Source organism: Salvelinus alpinus, chromosome 19, assembly GCF_045679555.1.
Source record: "Salvelinus alpinus chromosome 19, SLU_Salpinus.1, whole genome shotgun sequence".
Lineage (NCBI taxonomy): Eukaryota > Metazoa > Chordata > Actinopteri > Salmoniformes > Salmonidae > Salvelinus > Salvelinus alpinus.
This window is the reverse complement of record NC_092104.1, coordinates 21722703-21736250: the sequence shown is the minus strand read 5'-3', so window position 1 is coordinate 21736250 and position 13548 is coordinate 21722703. Positions and strand designations below refer to the sequence as shown.

General features: G+C 41.1%; 1 protein-coding gene across 3 annotated transcripts in view; it reads left to right on the top strand.

Annotated features, from left to right (window-relative positions):
• Positions 1–12200, top strand: part of LOC139545129 (dual specificity testis-specific protein kinase 1-like) — a 55277-nt gene extending 43077 nt beyond the window's left edge. For all 3 annotated transcript variants that reach the window (XM_071352546.1, XM_071352548.1, XM_071352547.1), the window contains 4 exons: positions 2380–2553; positions 2852–2935; positions 3148–3234; positions 9314–12200. In XM_071352546.1, the coding sequence (XP_071208647.1) occupies positions 2380–2553; positions 2852–2935; positions 3148–3234; positions 9314–9430 (462 nt within the window). In that variant the 3' untranslated portion in view covers positions 9431–12200. The remainder of the gene's footprint in view (positions 1–2379; positions 2554–2851; positions 2936–3147; positions 3235–9313) is intronic.
• Positions 12201–13548: the final 1348 nt, after the last annotated feature.

The following is a 13548-nucleotide window of genomic DNA, read 5'->3' as shown; positions in this document are numbered from 1 at the left end:
ACCCATCAGCCTGCCTGCCTGTCTCTCTGCCTGCTCGACTTATGTAACCGCTCCACTACCTTGTGTCCTCTAGAATAGCTCACCCGCTTTTACTGAGCCCATCCAGCCCACTTGTGCTCTCTCCACACCTACAGTAAACCACCTACTATTCATGTGATTGCACTATAACAATGTTAGACTGCTCTCTGGTGGTAAGCAGTTGTCATAACACAAATGCTTAGAGTGGCAGTACTACTGTTGACTGAATAATTGTAAAATGTATAAATTACCAGTCAAAGGTTTGGACACACCTACTCATTCCAGGGTTTTTCTTTATTTTTACTATTTTCTACATTGTAGAATAATAGTGAAGACATCAAAACTATGATATAACACTATGATATTTTTTATTTTTATTTATTTCACCTTTATTTAACCAGGTAGGCCAGTTGAGAACAAGTTCTCATTTACAACTGCGACCTGGCCAAGATAAAGCAAAGCAGTGTGACACAAAAAACAACACAGAGTTACACATGGAACAAACAAACGTACAGTCAATAACACAATAAAAAAGTCTATATACAGTGTGTGCAAATGAGGTAAGATAAGGGAGGTAAGGCAATAAATAGGCCATAGTGGTGAAATAATTACAATTTAACAATTAAACACTGGAGTGATAGATGTGCAGAAGATGAATGTGTAAGTAGAGATACTGGAGTGCAAAGGAGCAAAATAAATAACAGTATGGGGATGAGATAGTTGGATGGGCTATTTACAGATTGGCTATGTACAGGTGCAGTGATCTGTGAGCTGCTCTGCCAGCTGGTGCTTAACGTTAGAGAGGGAGATATGATTTTTGCAATTTGTTCCAGTCATTGGCAGCAGAGAACTGGAAGGAAAGGCGGCCAAATGAGGAATTGGCTTTGGGGGTGACCAGTGAAATATACCTGCTGGAGTGCGTGCTACGGGTGGGTGATGCTATGGTGACCAGTGAGCTGAGATAAGGCGGGGCTTTACCTAGCAAATACTTATAGATGACCTGGAGCCAGTGGGTTTGGCGACGAATATGAAGCGAGGGCCAGCCAATGAAAGCATACAGGTCGCAGTGGTGGGTATAATCATGTAGTAACCAAAAAAGTGTTCAACAAATGTATTTGATATATTTTAGATTCTTCAAAGTAGCCACCCTTTGCCTTGATGACAGCTTTGCACACTCTTGGCATTCTCTCAACCAGCTTCACCTGGAATGCTTTTCCAACAGTCTTGGAGGAGTTCCCACATATGCTGAGCACTTGTTGGCTGCTTTTCCTTCACTCTTTTCCTTCACTCCAACTCATCCCAAACCATCTCAATTGGGTTGAGTTCAGGTTATTGTGGAGGCCAGGTCATCTGATGCAGCACTCCATCACTCTCCTTCCTGGTCAAATAGCCCTTACACAGCCTGGAGGTGTGTTGGGTCATTGTCCTGATGGGATGGCGTATCGCTGCAGAATGCTGTGGTAGCCATGCTGGTTAAATGTGCCTTGAATTCTAAATAAATCACTGACAGTGTCACCAGCACAGCACCCCCACACCATCACACTTTCTCCTCCATGCTTCACGGTGGGAACCACACATGCAGAGATCATCTGTTCACCTAATCTGCGTCTTACAAAGACACTGTGGTTTGAACCAAAAATATCAAATTTGGATATATCAAAATCAGACCAAATGACAGATTTCCACCTGTCTAATGTCCATTGCTCGTGTTTCTTGGCCAACGCAAATCTCTTATTATTATTGGTGTCCTTTAGTAGTGGATTCTTTGCAGCAATTCGACCATGAAGGCCTGATTCACGCAGTCTCCTCTGAACAGTTGATGTTCAGATGTGTCTGTTACTGAAACTCTGTGAAGCATTTATTTGGGCTGCCATCTGAGGTGCTGTTAATTGCCGATTTCTCAGGCTGGTAACTCTAATGAACTTATCCTCTACAGCAGAGGTAACTCTGGGTCTTCCTTTCCTGTGGCGGTCCTCATGAGAGCCAGTTTCATCATAGCGCTTGACGGTTTTTGCATCTGCATTTGAAGAAACTTTCAAAGTTCTTGAAATTTTCTGGATTGTCTGACCTTCATGTCTTAACGTAATGATGGACTGTTGTTTTTCTTTGCTTATTTGAGCTGTTCTTGCCATAATATGGACTCGGTCTTTTACCAAATAGGGCTATCTTCTGTATACCACCCCTACCGTGTACCTACCACCCCTACCACTTTTTTGGTTACTACATGATTCCATATGTGTTATTATTCTACAATGTAGAACATTTTCCAAATAAATAAAAACCCTTGAATGAGTAGGTGTGTTAAAACTTTTGACCGGTACTGTATATACTGACGTGATTTATATATGTCTGACTCTTCAGAACTGTCTGATCCGTGTGACGGCGCGGGGCAGGGAGGCCCTGGTCACAGACTTTGGCCTGGCCAGAGAGGTGGTGGAACTGCCGGTTAAAGACCCAGAGAGGAAGCTCTCCCTGGTGGGATCTGCCTTCTGGATGGCCCCGGAGATGCTGCGTGGGGAACCCTACGATCGCAAGGTAAGGATACGTCACCAAGACCCTTCATTTGAGTAAATAGCCTTGCCCGAGTCAAAACTGACCATAGGTCAGGAGGCCCACAAGGCCGCTGAGTTTGCGTAAATAGCCTTGCCCGAGTCAAAACTGACCATAGGTCAGGAGGCCCACAAGGCCGCTGAGTTTGAGAAGATGTGGTCAAAAATACTTTGGGTAGAAAGTTAGAGAGCTTTGTCATATCTTAGTATCCTAGTAGTTGGAACACAGCTCATCGTTGGTTGGCTCTCTGTATGACAGACATGTGGTTCTGTGTTGTCACCAGGTGGATGTATTTTCCTTTGGAATTATGCTCTGTGAAATACTGGCAAGGATCCCTGCAGACCCAGAGATTCTACCAAGAACCCAGGTAAAGCTCTACTCTGTATTTACGTTATATACGACTACACAGATCCAGGTTTTCTACCATGTGTGAATGCTCTGCCATGCAACTTGTCTGAAATCTCTGCCATGTACCATGTGTGATAGTTCTGCCGCATGCACCATGTGTGAAATTTCTGGCATATGGACCATGTGTGAAAGCGCAGCCCTATTAACCGTGTGTGTGTGTATGTTTGACAGGACTATGGCCTGGATGTGAGTGCGTTTAGGGAGCTGGTGGGCGGGTGTCCTCAGCGCGTGTTGGAGCTGGCAGCCAGCTGCTGTCTGGTGAGTACATACAGTACAGTATACTTTAAAGTACAGTTCATACAGAATACTTTACAGCATAGTTCATACAGTATACTTTACAGTCTGTTGAGTGCATACAGTACAGTATACTTTACGGTACAGTTCATACAGTATATGTTACAGTACAATTCATATAGTATACTTTACAGTACAATTCATATAGTATAATTTACAGTATAGTCCATACACTATACTTTCATACAGTATAATTTACAGTCTGGTGAGTAGCTACAGTACAGTATACTTTACAGTACAGGTTGTGGTTGCCCACAGCCGGATGAAGGTATATTTTTTGCTCTATACACTTGGTAGCATGTTAAGGTTTGTGAGTTTACTTTTTTCTTACAGCCTGGTGAACAATAGAGAGCCCTAGCTGTGTGTAAACTTAAAGAGGCAATCAGTAGTTTAAACAATAACAAAGCCGCCTCCCCATCCCTGTTTTGACAAAAAGCTGAGGGATAGGGTTGGAGGAATGTAACCAGTCTCAAATTCATAGACAGAGCTATGGATGCAAGGAATGACCATCCATGATATTCAAATGATAGTTTTAACAATGTTTTGTGGTGTTTGTTTACATTTACTTTGTTTACAAACATTAGCGTGAAACAAGCTTATATTTTGGTTCTGATGTGGTACGACAGTTGAACTAAGCTCATGAGGCATTTATATTCTTCAAGAATCAATGGGTACATTTAATTAATTCAGAAGTCCAAGAATGGATGAAGCAACTGCAAATTGCCACTTTAACACAACATGAAATTGAACGTCAAAATATCTTGGTCTCTGGTCTGATGCCAGACTTCCTCCATCAGACGTAGTAGTCCAGGGCCAGTATTCACAAAGGCCCCAGTTCCGACCCGAGTGAAGCGTGCATAAATGGAATGTTATTAATTTTTATGCACTTTTCTCTATATGTGTACTCTGACCTTGAACATAAGCATACAAATAGCATGCTTACGTTCATGGTTAACCCGCTCTTCATTCTAGGTGGAGATCTAAGAAATGAAGGTGTGGTGGAGGTGTGTCTACAGATAAGCTGTATTCTGACCTTGATTTAATTCCCTCATAAATCCAGCACCATTACGTGTGAGGAAACCATTAATTTGGTCGAGCGAACCTGCCGGTTCCGAGTGGAAAAAGCATCTAGTTTATTTTTTCCAATAGAAATAACAGCATTCTCCATGCACTGTAGTGTATACATGGATAAGAGCTATTGATAAGAGCTAGGTAACTGAGTAATCCGTTTGGAGAAAGGGATTGTAAATACACATAGAAATTGTTTTAGACGGCAGGTAGCGTTGGGCCAGTAACCGAAAGGTTGCTGGATCGAATCCCTGAGCTGACAAGGTAAAAATTGGTCGTTCTGCCCCTGAACAAGGCAGTTAACCCACTGTTCACCTCTAGGCCGTCATTGTAAATAAGAATTTGTTCTTAACTGACTTGCCTAGTTAAATAAAGGTTAAATAAAATATGATTTTTCCTTATGAACCCTGGGGACGAATGTGAAACCAGCCTTGTGATTGGTTGGTCATCGTGGGGCGCATCGCAGTGGTGCCCTGCAGCGTTCATTGTTTAAACTCGGCCGTTTTTGTTGCTTTGTTAATAGTGGTTTATTCTCCTACTTGGATTACTTTTGCTGGTACCTGAAACAGCATGTGAACTTCTGAGAAAGTCTGCAGCACCACACACCCGCTACAGCAGAAACCATATTTTACAATGTAATAACTCACGTTGGGCAGAATGGACCAAAGGGGACATACCTGCAGAGATGGTGAGACAAAACAACCTGGGCAAAGTATTACTAAGAAGGAAGAGGAAAAGGGGAAGGAAAGGAGGTGTGGCCAGCGGTTGAGGAGGAACAAAACAAGGATTCCGCTTCCAACTATCCTGCTCTCCAATATCCAATTGCTTAAGGGGAAAATGGATGAATTGCGGGCACAATCACAGTATATATATTAGTACATGGAGGCCTGTGTTATGGCCTTTTCTGAAACGTGGCTGTCGGAGGCGGTGCCCGACTCTGAAGTCAACCCCGGATGCACTATTACTCAGATGGACAGAGGCAATGAAGCTACTGGCAAGGAGCACGGAGGGGGAGTCTGTGTTCTGATAGATGATAGATGGTGTAAAACGATGATTGTCAGGAATAAAATCTGCACTCCTGATATAGAAATACTGTCAGTGTCACTACAGCACTTCTACCTCCCCCGTGAATTCACCATGCTTTTTCTGACAGTTGTTTATATCCATGCAAGAGCAAACAGTGTCAATGCAGACATCATTTTCAACCCACTGAAGAGCTTGATGCGATTTCCCCTGATGCACCCAAATTCTTCACGGGGGTTTAGCTGCACTCTCAAGCTCACTTTGAGTACTTACACCCAGTATGTGACTTGTCTAACAAGGAAAAATAAGATAATTGACTTATGTTATGACTCAGTCTCCAAAGTGTATCCTTGGCCAGACCTCCACTGGGTGGATCAGATCATAACACTGTTTTTCTACGACCAACTTGTAGACTCAAAAGGGAGAAGTTGGTGGAAAAACAGATACAGGTGTGGGACAATGACAGTATTGATCAATTGCACTGATGCTTTGATTGTACCACCTGGAGTGGATTTGAAGAATCATCAGCTGACCTGAACGAGTTGACTAATATCTGGCTATATTGAATTCGGTGTTGATTTGGTGATCCCCAAAAAACATGTAAGATATTTCCTAATAACAAACTATGGGTGACCAAATCATTTAAAGTGGTGCTTAACAAGAAGAAAGAAGTGTTTTCCTCCGGGAATCCACTCAAAAGAAAAGAAGTACAGAGAGGTGAACAAAGGGATAAACTGGCAAGATGCCAGTACAAGGATAATGTGCAACAGATAATATCACAAGAAGACTCTCCAGTACAAGGATAATGTGCAACAGATAATATCACAGGAAGACTCTCCAGTACAAGGATAATGTGCAACAGATAATATCACAGGAAGACTCTCCAGTACAAGGATAAGGTGCAACAGATAATATCACAGGAAGACTCTCCAGTACAAGGATAAGGTGCAACAGATAATATCAGAGGAAGAATCGCCAGTACAAGGATAAGGTGCAACAGATAATATCACAGGAAGACTCTCCAGTACAAGGTTCTTGTCAATATAGGGGGTGCTGTTTCAACTTCGACATTTATCGTTCCCAAATTAAACTGCCTCGTACTCAATTCTTGCTCGTACAATATGCATATTATTATTACTATTGGATAGAAAACAATCTCTAGTTTCTAAAACCGTTTGAATTATGTCTGTGGGTGAAACAGAACTCATTCTGCAGCGAAATTCATGACAGGAACTGCGAAGGTCTGAAAACGAGGCTCTGTTCTCAGATCAGTTTAAAGCTCTGTATGTATCCTATGGGTCGACATGAACTGCACGCGCCTTCCCCTGGATGTCAGTAACCAATGAGAATTGGAATGGAGTTTCTACGCAGATCTCAGACCTTATAAAGCCCCAAGGAATGGAGGGAGCTCTCTTTTCGACGTTCGTCATGACGCAAAGCAAGACCTCAGGATGGCATTTTGAAACGCTCAGTTATCGGCCTTAGATATATCCGTCTGTAATTTAATTCGATATAGGTGTTAGAAACATCATAACGAAGTTATTTTAAACCGAGTTATATCAGTTTATGCGAGTATATTGCGATTTTCGGAATTTCCTTAGTATTGCGTTTTGAAGATTTGGGCATGTCTGCGCCACATAGCTATTGTTAGCTGCTAGTTCTAAAGTTGAAGAGGACGTTTTACAACCGAGCAACGATTCTTTTGGACAAAGGACAACTTGCCCAAGATTCTGATGGAAGCTCGTCCAAAAGTAAGAGCTATTTATGATGTTATTCCGTATTTATGTGGAAAAATGTAAAAGGATTAATTTTTAATTTTAAAAATCTAACTCAGCGGTTGCATTAATAACTAATGCATCTTTCATTTGCTGTCCAACCTGTATTTTTTAGTCAAGTTTACAATTATTTATCGATTAGATTAGGTGCCTCTCCAAGATGGCGCCGGACAGAATGCATGAAATGTTGCTACTGATCACATTGTATAACCACGATTTGTGCTGCTAAATATGCACATTTTCGAACAAAACCTATATGCATTGTGTAATATGATGTTACAGGACTGTCATCTGATGAAGTTTATCAAGGTTAGTCAAATTATATATCTTTTGCTGGATTGTTACGATCGCTAACATTTGCTGCTGGTAAATGCGGTTGTGTTTCTGGCTATTGTGGTAAGCTAATATAATGCTATATTGTGTTTTCGCTGTAAAACACTTAAAAAATCTGACATATTGGCTGGATTCACAAGATGTTGGGCTTTCATTTGCTGTACGCTGTGTATTTTTCAGAAATGTTTTATGATGAGTAATTAGGTATTTGACGTTGGTCTCTGTAATTATTCTGCCTGCATCGACGCTATTTCAGATTGCAGCTGCAATGTAGAACTGTGATTTATACCTGAAATATGCAAATTTTTCTAACAAAACATATGCTATACAATAAATATGTTATCAGACTGTCATCTGATTAAGTTTTTTCTTGGTTAGTGGCTATTTATATCTTTATTTGGTCGAATTAGTGATAGCTACCTATGCAGGAAAAAAATGGTGGAGAAAAAAAAGTTGTGTCTTTTGCTATGGTGGTTAGCTAATAGAAATACATATTGTGTCTTCCCTGTAAAACATTAAAAAAATCGGAAATAATGGCTGGATTCACAAGATCTGTATCTTTCATCTGGTGTCTTGGACTTGTGATTTCATGAACATTTGATTATATGATATCCCTGTAGCTTTAGGCTAGGCTATGCTAGTCTGCTTTTTTGATGGGGGGATCCCGGATCCGGGTTTGTGACTCGTTAGAGGATAAGGTGCAACAGATAATATCACAGGAAGACTCTCCAGTACAAGGATAAGGTGCAACAGATAATATCACAGGAAGACTCTCCAGTACAAGGATAACGTGCAACAGATAATATCACAGGGAGACTCTCGGACTTCCTAACTGAAGTTGGTGATCCTCTCAGTAGGTTACGAGTTGGCAACACACTCTCTGAGGTGTGCACTACTCCAGTTGGAACCCCACACGGCAGTGTTCTTTCAACAGTACTATACATACTGTATACAGACAGCAGCCAGAGCCGGTTCCCGCTGCCGGAGCCGATTCAAATTGTGCAGTAATTTGGGACATGTAGCCTATTTGAATCATTATGGAACTTAGACCACACGTAGAAGGTTAAACGGTTCACGACGACTGACCATACCAACTACTGAGAAGTGCGTAGGAAAGGCTTGTGTAGGAAAGGCATTTCCTAAACAGGAATCGTGCTCAAAGCGTCTTAGGGTGAAAATGCTGATCTAGGATCAGGTCCTCCCTGTCCAAATCATATTTATTATAATATTAAAAACAAAACTGATCCAATATACTGTGATAGAAAAATGTCATATTTACCTGATTTGTTAGATATTTGATGATTAAATACTTAACTAAACAGTAAGACAATTAAATGTCTATGTGAACTGAGAGGAGCCTAAAAACCTACAGCTGGCATTCCATAGATAAGATGTGGTGGGTGTAACAGAGATAGAGAGAGCCTGGAGGAACAGAACAAAACCCTCATTGTCTCATCATCCTTGCAATTGGAAAATAACACCAGAGGCAGATGACCACAGGAGATGAACCCAACGTGGCTTATTGTGCCCCCCAATCTATATGCGAGGGCTGGAACCAACCATGACTAAGCATTCTTGGTATCAGCTATATAAGAAACAGCATTTTTTGTAAAGGTTAGGCTGCTCGGCCCAACAGTCAAGAGTGTTGGGCTGACTAGTCTCATTATTGCAATAACTAATCGATATTGAATAAAGATGATTGTTTGAAGGAATGTCAAAGTCTCTCTCAGTACTGACATTTCCACAACAATACGCATTCCTACTCTGAGACGCTTTGTAAACAGTTACTTTTAAACCCCAAACAAAGCCAAGTACTGATCATTATGTTTTCTCTGTGTGTTCAGATGGAGTCCTTCAGGAGACCAGCATTCACAGAGCTGCTGGATGAACTGGGGGAGATCGCTGAGACTCTGGAACCGCCCCCTAACCCGCCCTCTAACTCAGAGCTGACCACTGGGTGAGCTGCCTGGGTTGGCCGAAGCCCCACCCACCCATCTATCCTGAGGAGGACTGGAGTATTTGGGATTTGTATACGGGCTCAATCCCAAATGGCACCTTATTCCTTATATAGTGTACTATGTTTTGCCAGGGCCCTGTGCTCTGTTCAAAAGTAGTGCACTATATAGGGAATAGGGTACCATTTGGGAAGCAACAATAGACAGTTGCACAGGGGCAGGGGCACAACACTTCACCAGGATGACCTCTCTACAGGGGCTGACCTCTCTGTTTGTGCCTGCCTACACTGCACCTACAGATGTGTCGGGGGGTAGATCCACAGTTTTCAAGTGAGACCCTGGTGGATTAATGGATGGAATAGACCATATGTATCTTGAAGAGAGGGTTTCTTTGGAAGCTTTATTTGACCAGTTCACACACTTTGTGTACAGGTGATAGAAGTTGGGCATAATGTTGTTTAACGGCATGTCTTTCGTTAACTTACATTTTCTTAATCTCATATGCTGCTTTTTTGTTTAAATTTGTTGTTGTTGTTGTTAATGTTTATGACAGTGTTTTGTGATGTAACTGATGATGATGAGGATAAACATGCTGATGAGGAGGATGGTGAGAGTGATGGAGGATGATGGTGATGGAGGAAGATGGTGATGTAGGATGATGGTGATAGTGATGGAGGATGATGGTGATGGAGGATGATGTTGATAGTGATGGAGGATGATGGTGATGGAAGAGGATGGTGATAGTGATGAGGATGATAGTGATAGAGGATGATGGTGATAGTGATGGAGGATGATGGTGATGGAGGATGATGTTGATAGTGATGGAGGAGGATGGTGATGGAAGAGGATGGTGATAGTGATGAGGATGATGGTGATAGTGATGGGGGATGATGGTGATAATGATGGAGGATGGTAATGGAGGAGGATGGTAATGGAGGAGGATGGTAATGGAGGAGGATGGTGATGGAGGAGGATGGTGATGGAGGAGGATGGTGATGGAGGATGATGGTGATGGAGGATGATGGTGATAGTGATGTAGGAGGATAGTGATGGAGGAGGCGGGTGATGGATGAGGATGATGGTGATAGTGATGGAGGATGGTGGTGATGGAAGAGGATGGTGATAGTGAATGAGGAGGAGGGTGATAGGAGGATGGTGATAGTGAATGAGGAGGATGGTGATCGTGATGGAGGAGGATGGTGATAGTGATGGAGGAGGATGGTGATGGAGGAGGGTGGTGATGGAGGAGGATGATGTGATGGAGGAGAATGGTGATGCAGGATGATGATGGTGATCATGATGATGATGATAGTAGGGGGGAGGATGGTGATGGAAGAGGATGATGGTGATGATGATGATGGTATTGGTTTCTCATGATGGTGATGATGATGATAGTGATGATGATGATGATGATGATGATAGTGAATATGATGATGATGATGATGGTGAAGATGATGGTATTGGTTTCTCATGATGATGAGGATGATGATAGTGATGATAATGATGATGATATTGGTTTCTCTTGATGGTGATGATGGTGAGGATGATGATGATACAGACACTCATCTGTTGATTTATTTCCTTCAACCGTTATTTTCTATTGTCTTTCTATTTCTATTCTATTGTTTTTTTCAACTCTGCCTAAATCACCAGATGCTAGAGGGACGTCATGCTCAACACTCCATGTCACCTCTTTTCAAACATGAAATTGCCTCAGTTCAGTTAGCTGAGCTGTGAATAGGGCTGTTGTTCACAGCTTTACAAGGAACTCAAAGACATCACCATCAATTCAGCTAGCTAGCACAATATAGACGGCAGGCAGGCTAATACCGGTGGGTGCACAGTGGATAGGTATACCCAGTGGGCAAAACTGGTTGAAAATACGTCATTTCAACCAGTTTTGCACACTGGGTTACGTCATTAGCTAGTTAGTAAAGTTCAGCTGAACTCTGTCTACCTGGTCAAGAGATCTTATCTCAGTAGATCTCTATTTTCTTGTTGTTATATAAAGTACAGTACAGTATGTCATATTTTTCATCCCTATTTTCTCATCGGTCTTAAATAATATATATTTTTTTGTTGTTATTTTTATTTATTGTTTTTGCAATCTAAATATGCACAATTAATATTTGGGCATCTACAGTACTGGGTACTTGTTACATTTGATTTAATACCAAATCTGATATTACTGGCCATTCATGACATGTTGTGTTGAACCTGTGGCTGTAAATATTCCAACTGTCTGAGAACTTTCCATGCTGTTGCCAGGTAACCAGTATTTGCCAGTAAGTATGTGTCATCATCTTAATCTGATGTTTATAGTGTCACTTGAAGAGTAGAAAAAAACAGGCCGCTGCTGTAGGAACATTTTATTTGATTTATTTAAGTCTCTTCTTATTGAGCTATTGTTTCGAGAAGCATATCAAATAATGACGTAAAATATTCTAAACTGAAGCTTACAGACATATATGTAAGTAAGTCTTGGACAAGTAGCTAGGCTTGGGCGTTCAAAGTATTTCCATTCTAATAAATAAAATAACAATGTTCCTCCTGCCATATCACTTTTTAGAATTTCAAAATCTTTGTGATACTATATGAGCAGTTCTTACATTATTTCAACTTTGTCTGCTACATTTGGCATTACTCTGTAAAGCTAAGTACATTTGTAAGAAATAGAAATAGGCATTTAAAGATAAAAAGTTATATTTGAAACATGTACACGTATTTTGCAGATGAATTGCTTCTTTCAATAAACCGTTTCTCTGGTTCAGGGTAAGACTGTGGTGTGTGTGTGCCATGGATCCGATCTTAAATCATCAGTGGCTGTCTAGGTTCAGGATCGTAACTATAACAACCTTGTTGGTGGTGAGAAGTGGCTTTCTTTCATGTCTGTTTACCTGGGCAATTCCCCACCTCCTCAGGTGTTCTTGACCATGCTAATCAGATTTCAGACTGGCCCTATGCTCTTTGAAGCTTGGTCATTGGCATAGTTCATTTATAAAGTGATTATGATTATCATGTAATGCAGGGTTTAATCAGCTGTGTAATGCTAGGGTTAAAACCAAAACGTGCAAACAGGCGGAGCCCCAGGACTGAGTTTGGGGAAGTCTGATGTAGTGCAAGTAACATATTTTTCTGAAAGATCAGGCTCATGTTCAATGGAAATGAAATTCAAAATGTTTTGAAACTGAAATTAGCTAGCGTTCTTATGGTAGTTAATGTTATACCTCTCCAGTTTACTGATCATGATCCATGTATAGTATCTGGTATAGTTGTTCACTTCCTGTTGTGTGAACAAACACAAACTGCATTCCAAATAGCACCCTATTTCCTCTATAGAGCACTACTTGTAACCAGAGCCCTATGGGTCATGGTCAAAAGTAGAGCACTCTAAAGGGAACAGGGTACCATGTGTGAACAAATACAAACTCAACCAAGGCTCCTTCTCTCTCCAGGTGAGCTGATGAAAATGTCAGATGTCATGTTAGTGTCACCATAGTGAAGAGGCAGCTGTGTTGTCAGAGCTGCCCATCATTCAGATGGATGTCCTGGTCTTCACTCTTTCTTGAACACATGCACATGTGTACATGCACACAGTGGTGTAAAGTACTTTGAAGTATGACTTAAGTGTTTTTTTACATTTACATTTACATTTAAGTCATTTAGCAGACGCTCTTATCCAGAGCGACTTACAAATTTTTGCGGTGTCTCTGTACTTTACTTTACTAAACTCAGCAAAAAAATAAATCTGTCCAGAAGGACATCATTGTCAACAGTGTCGAATGCAGCATTTAAATTCAAACGTACAGAAAGCTGTAAGGATGTCTCACAACATGTATCTAAAATGAACCCTATAAATAGCACTGTTGGGAGATTTAGAAAGCCATAGTCTAGCAATCAACAATATAATAATACTTTTATCTTTAAATCGCAATCTGTAGATACCATGCGATTAGACAGGTTCAGAATGTATGTAAAACATCACAGCACAGATTAAAAGTACATGGCTCATAGAAATCATAAGATGGTGGTTTAGGGAGATGGACTGAGAGTAGCTTAGGGGTGGATTTAAAAGCTCATGTTCTAGAATAGTTATGACTGAAAACACAATGTATATTGTACAG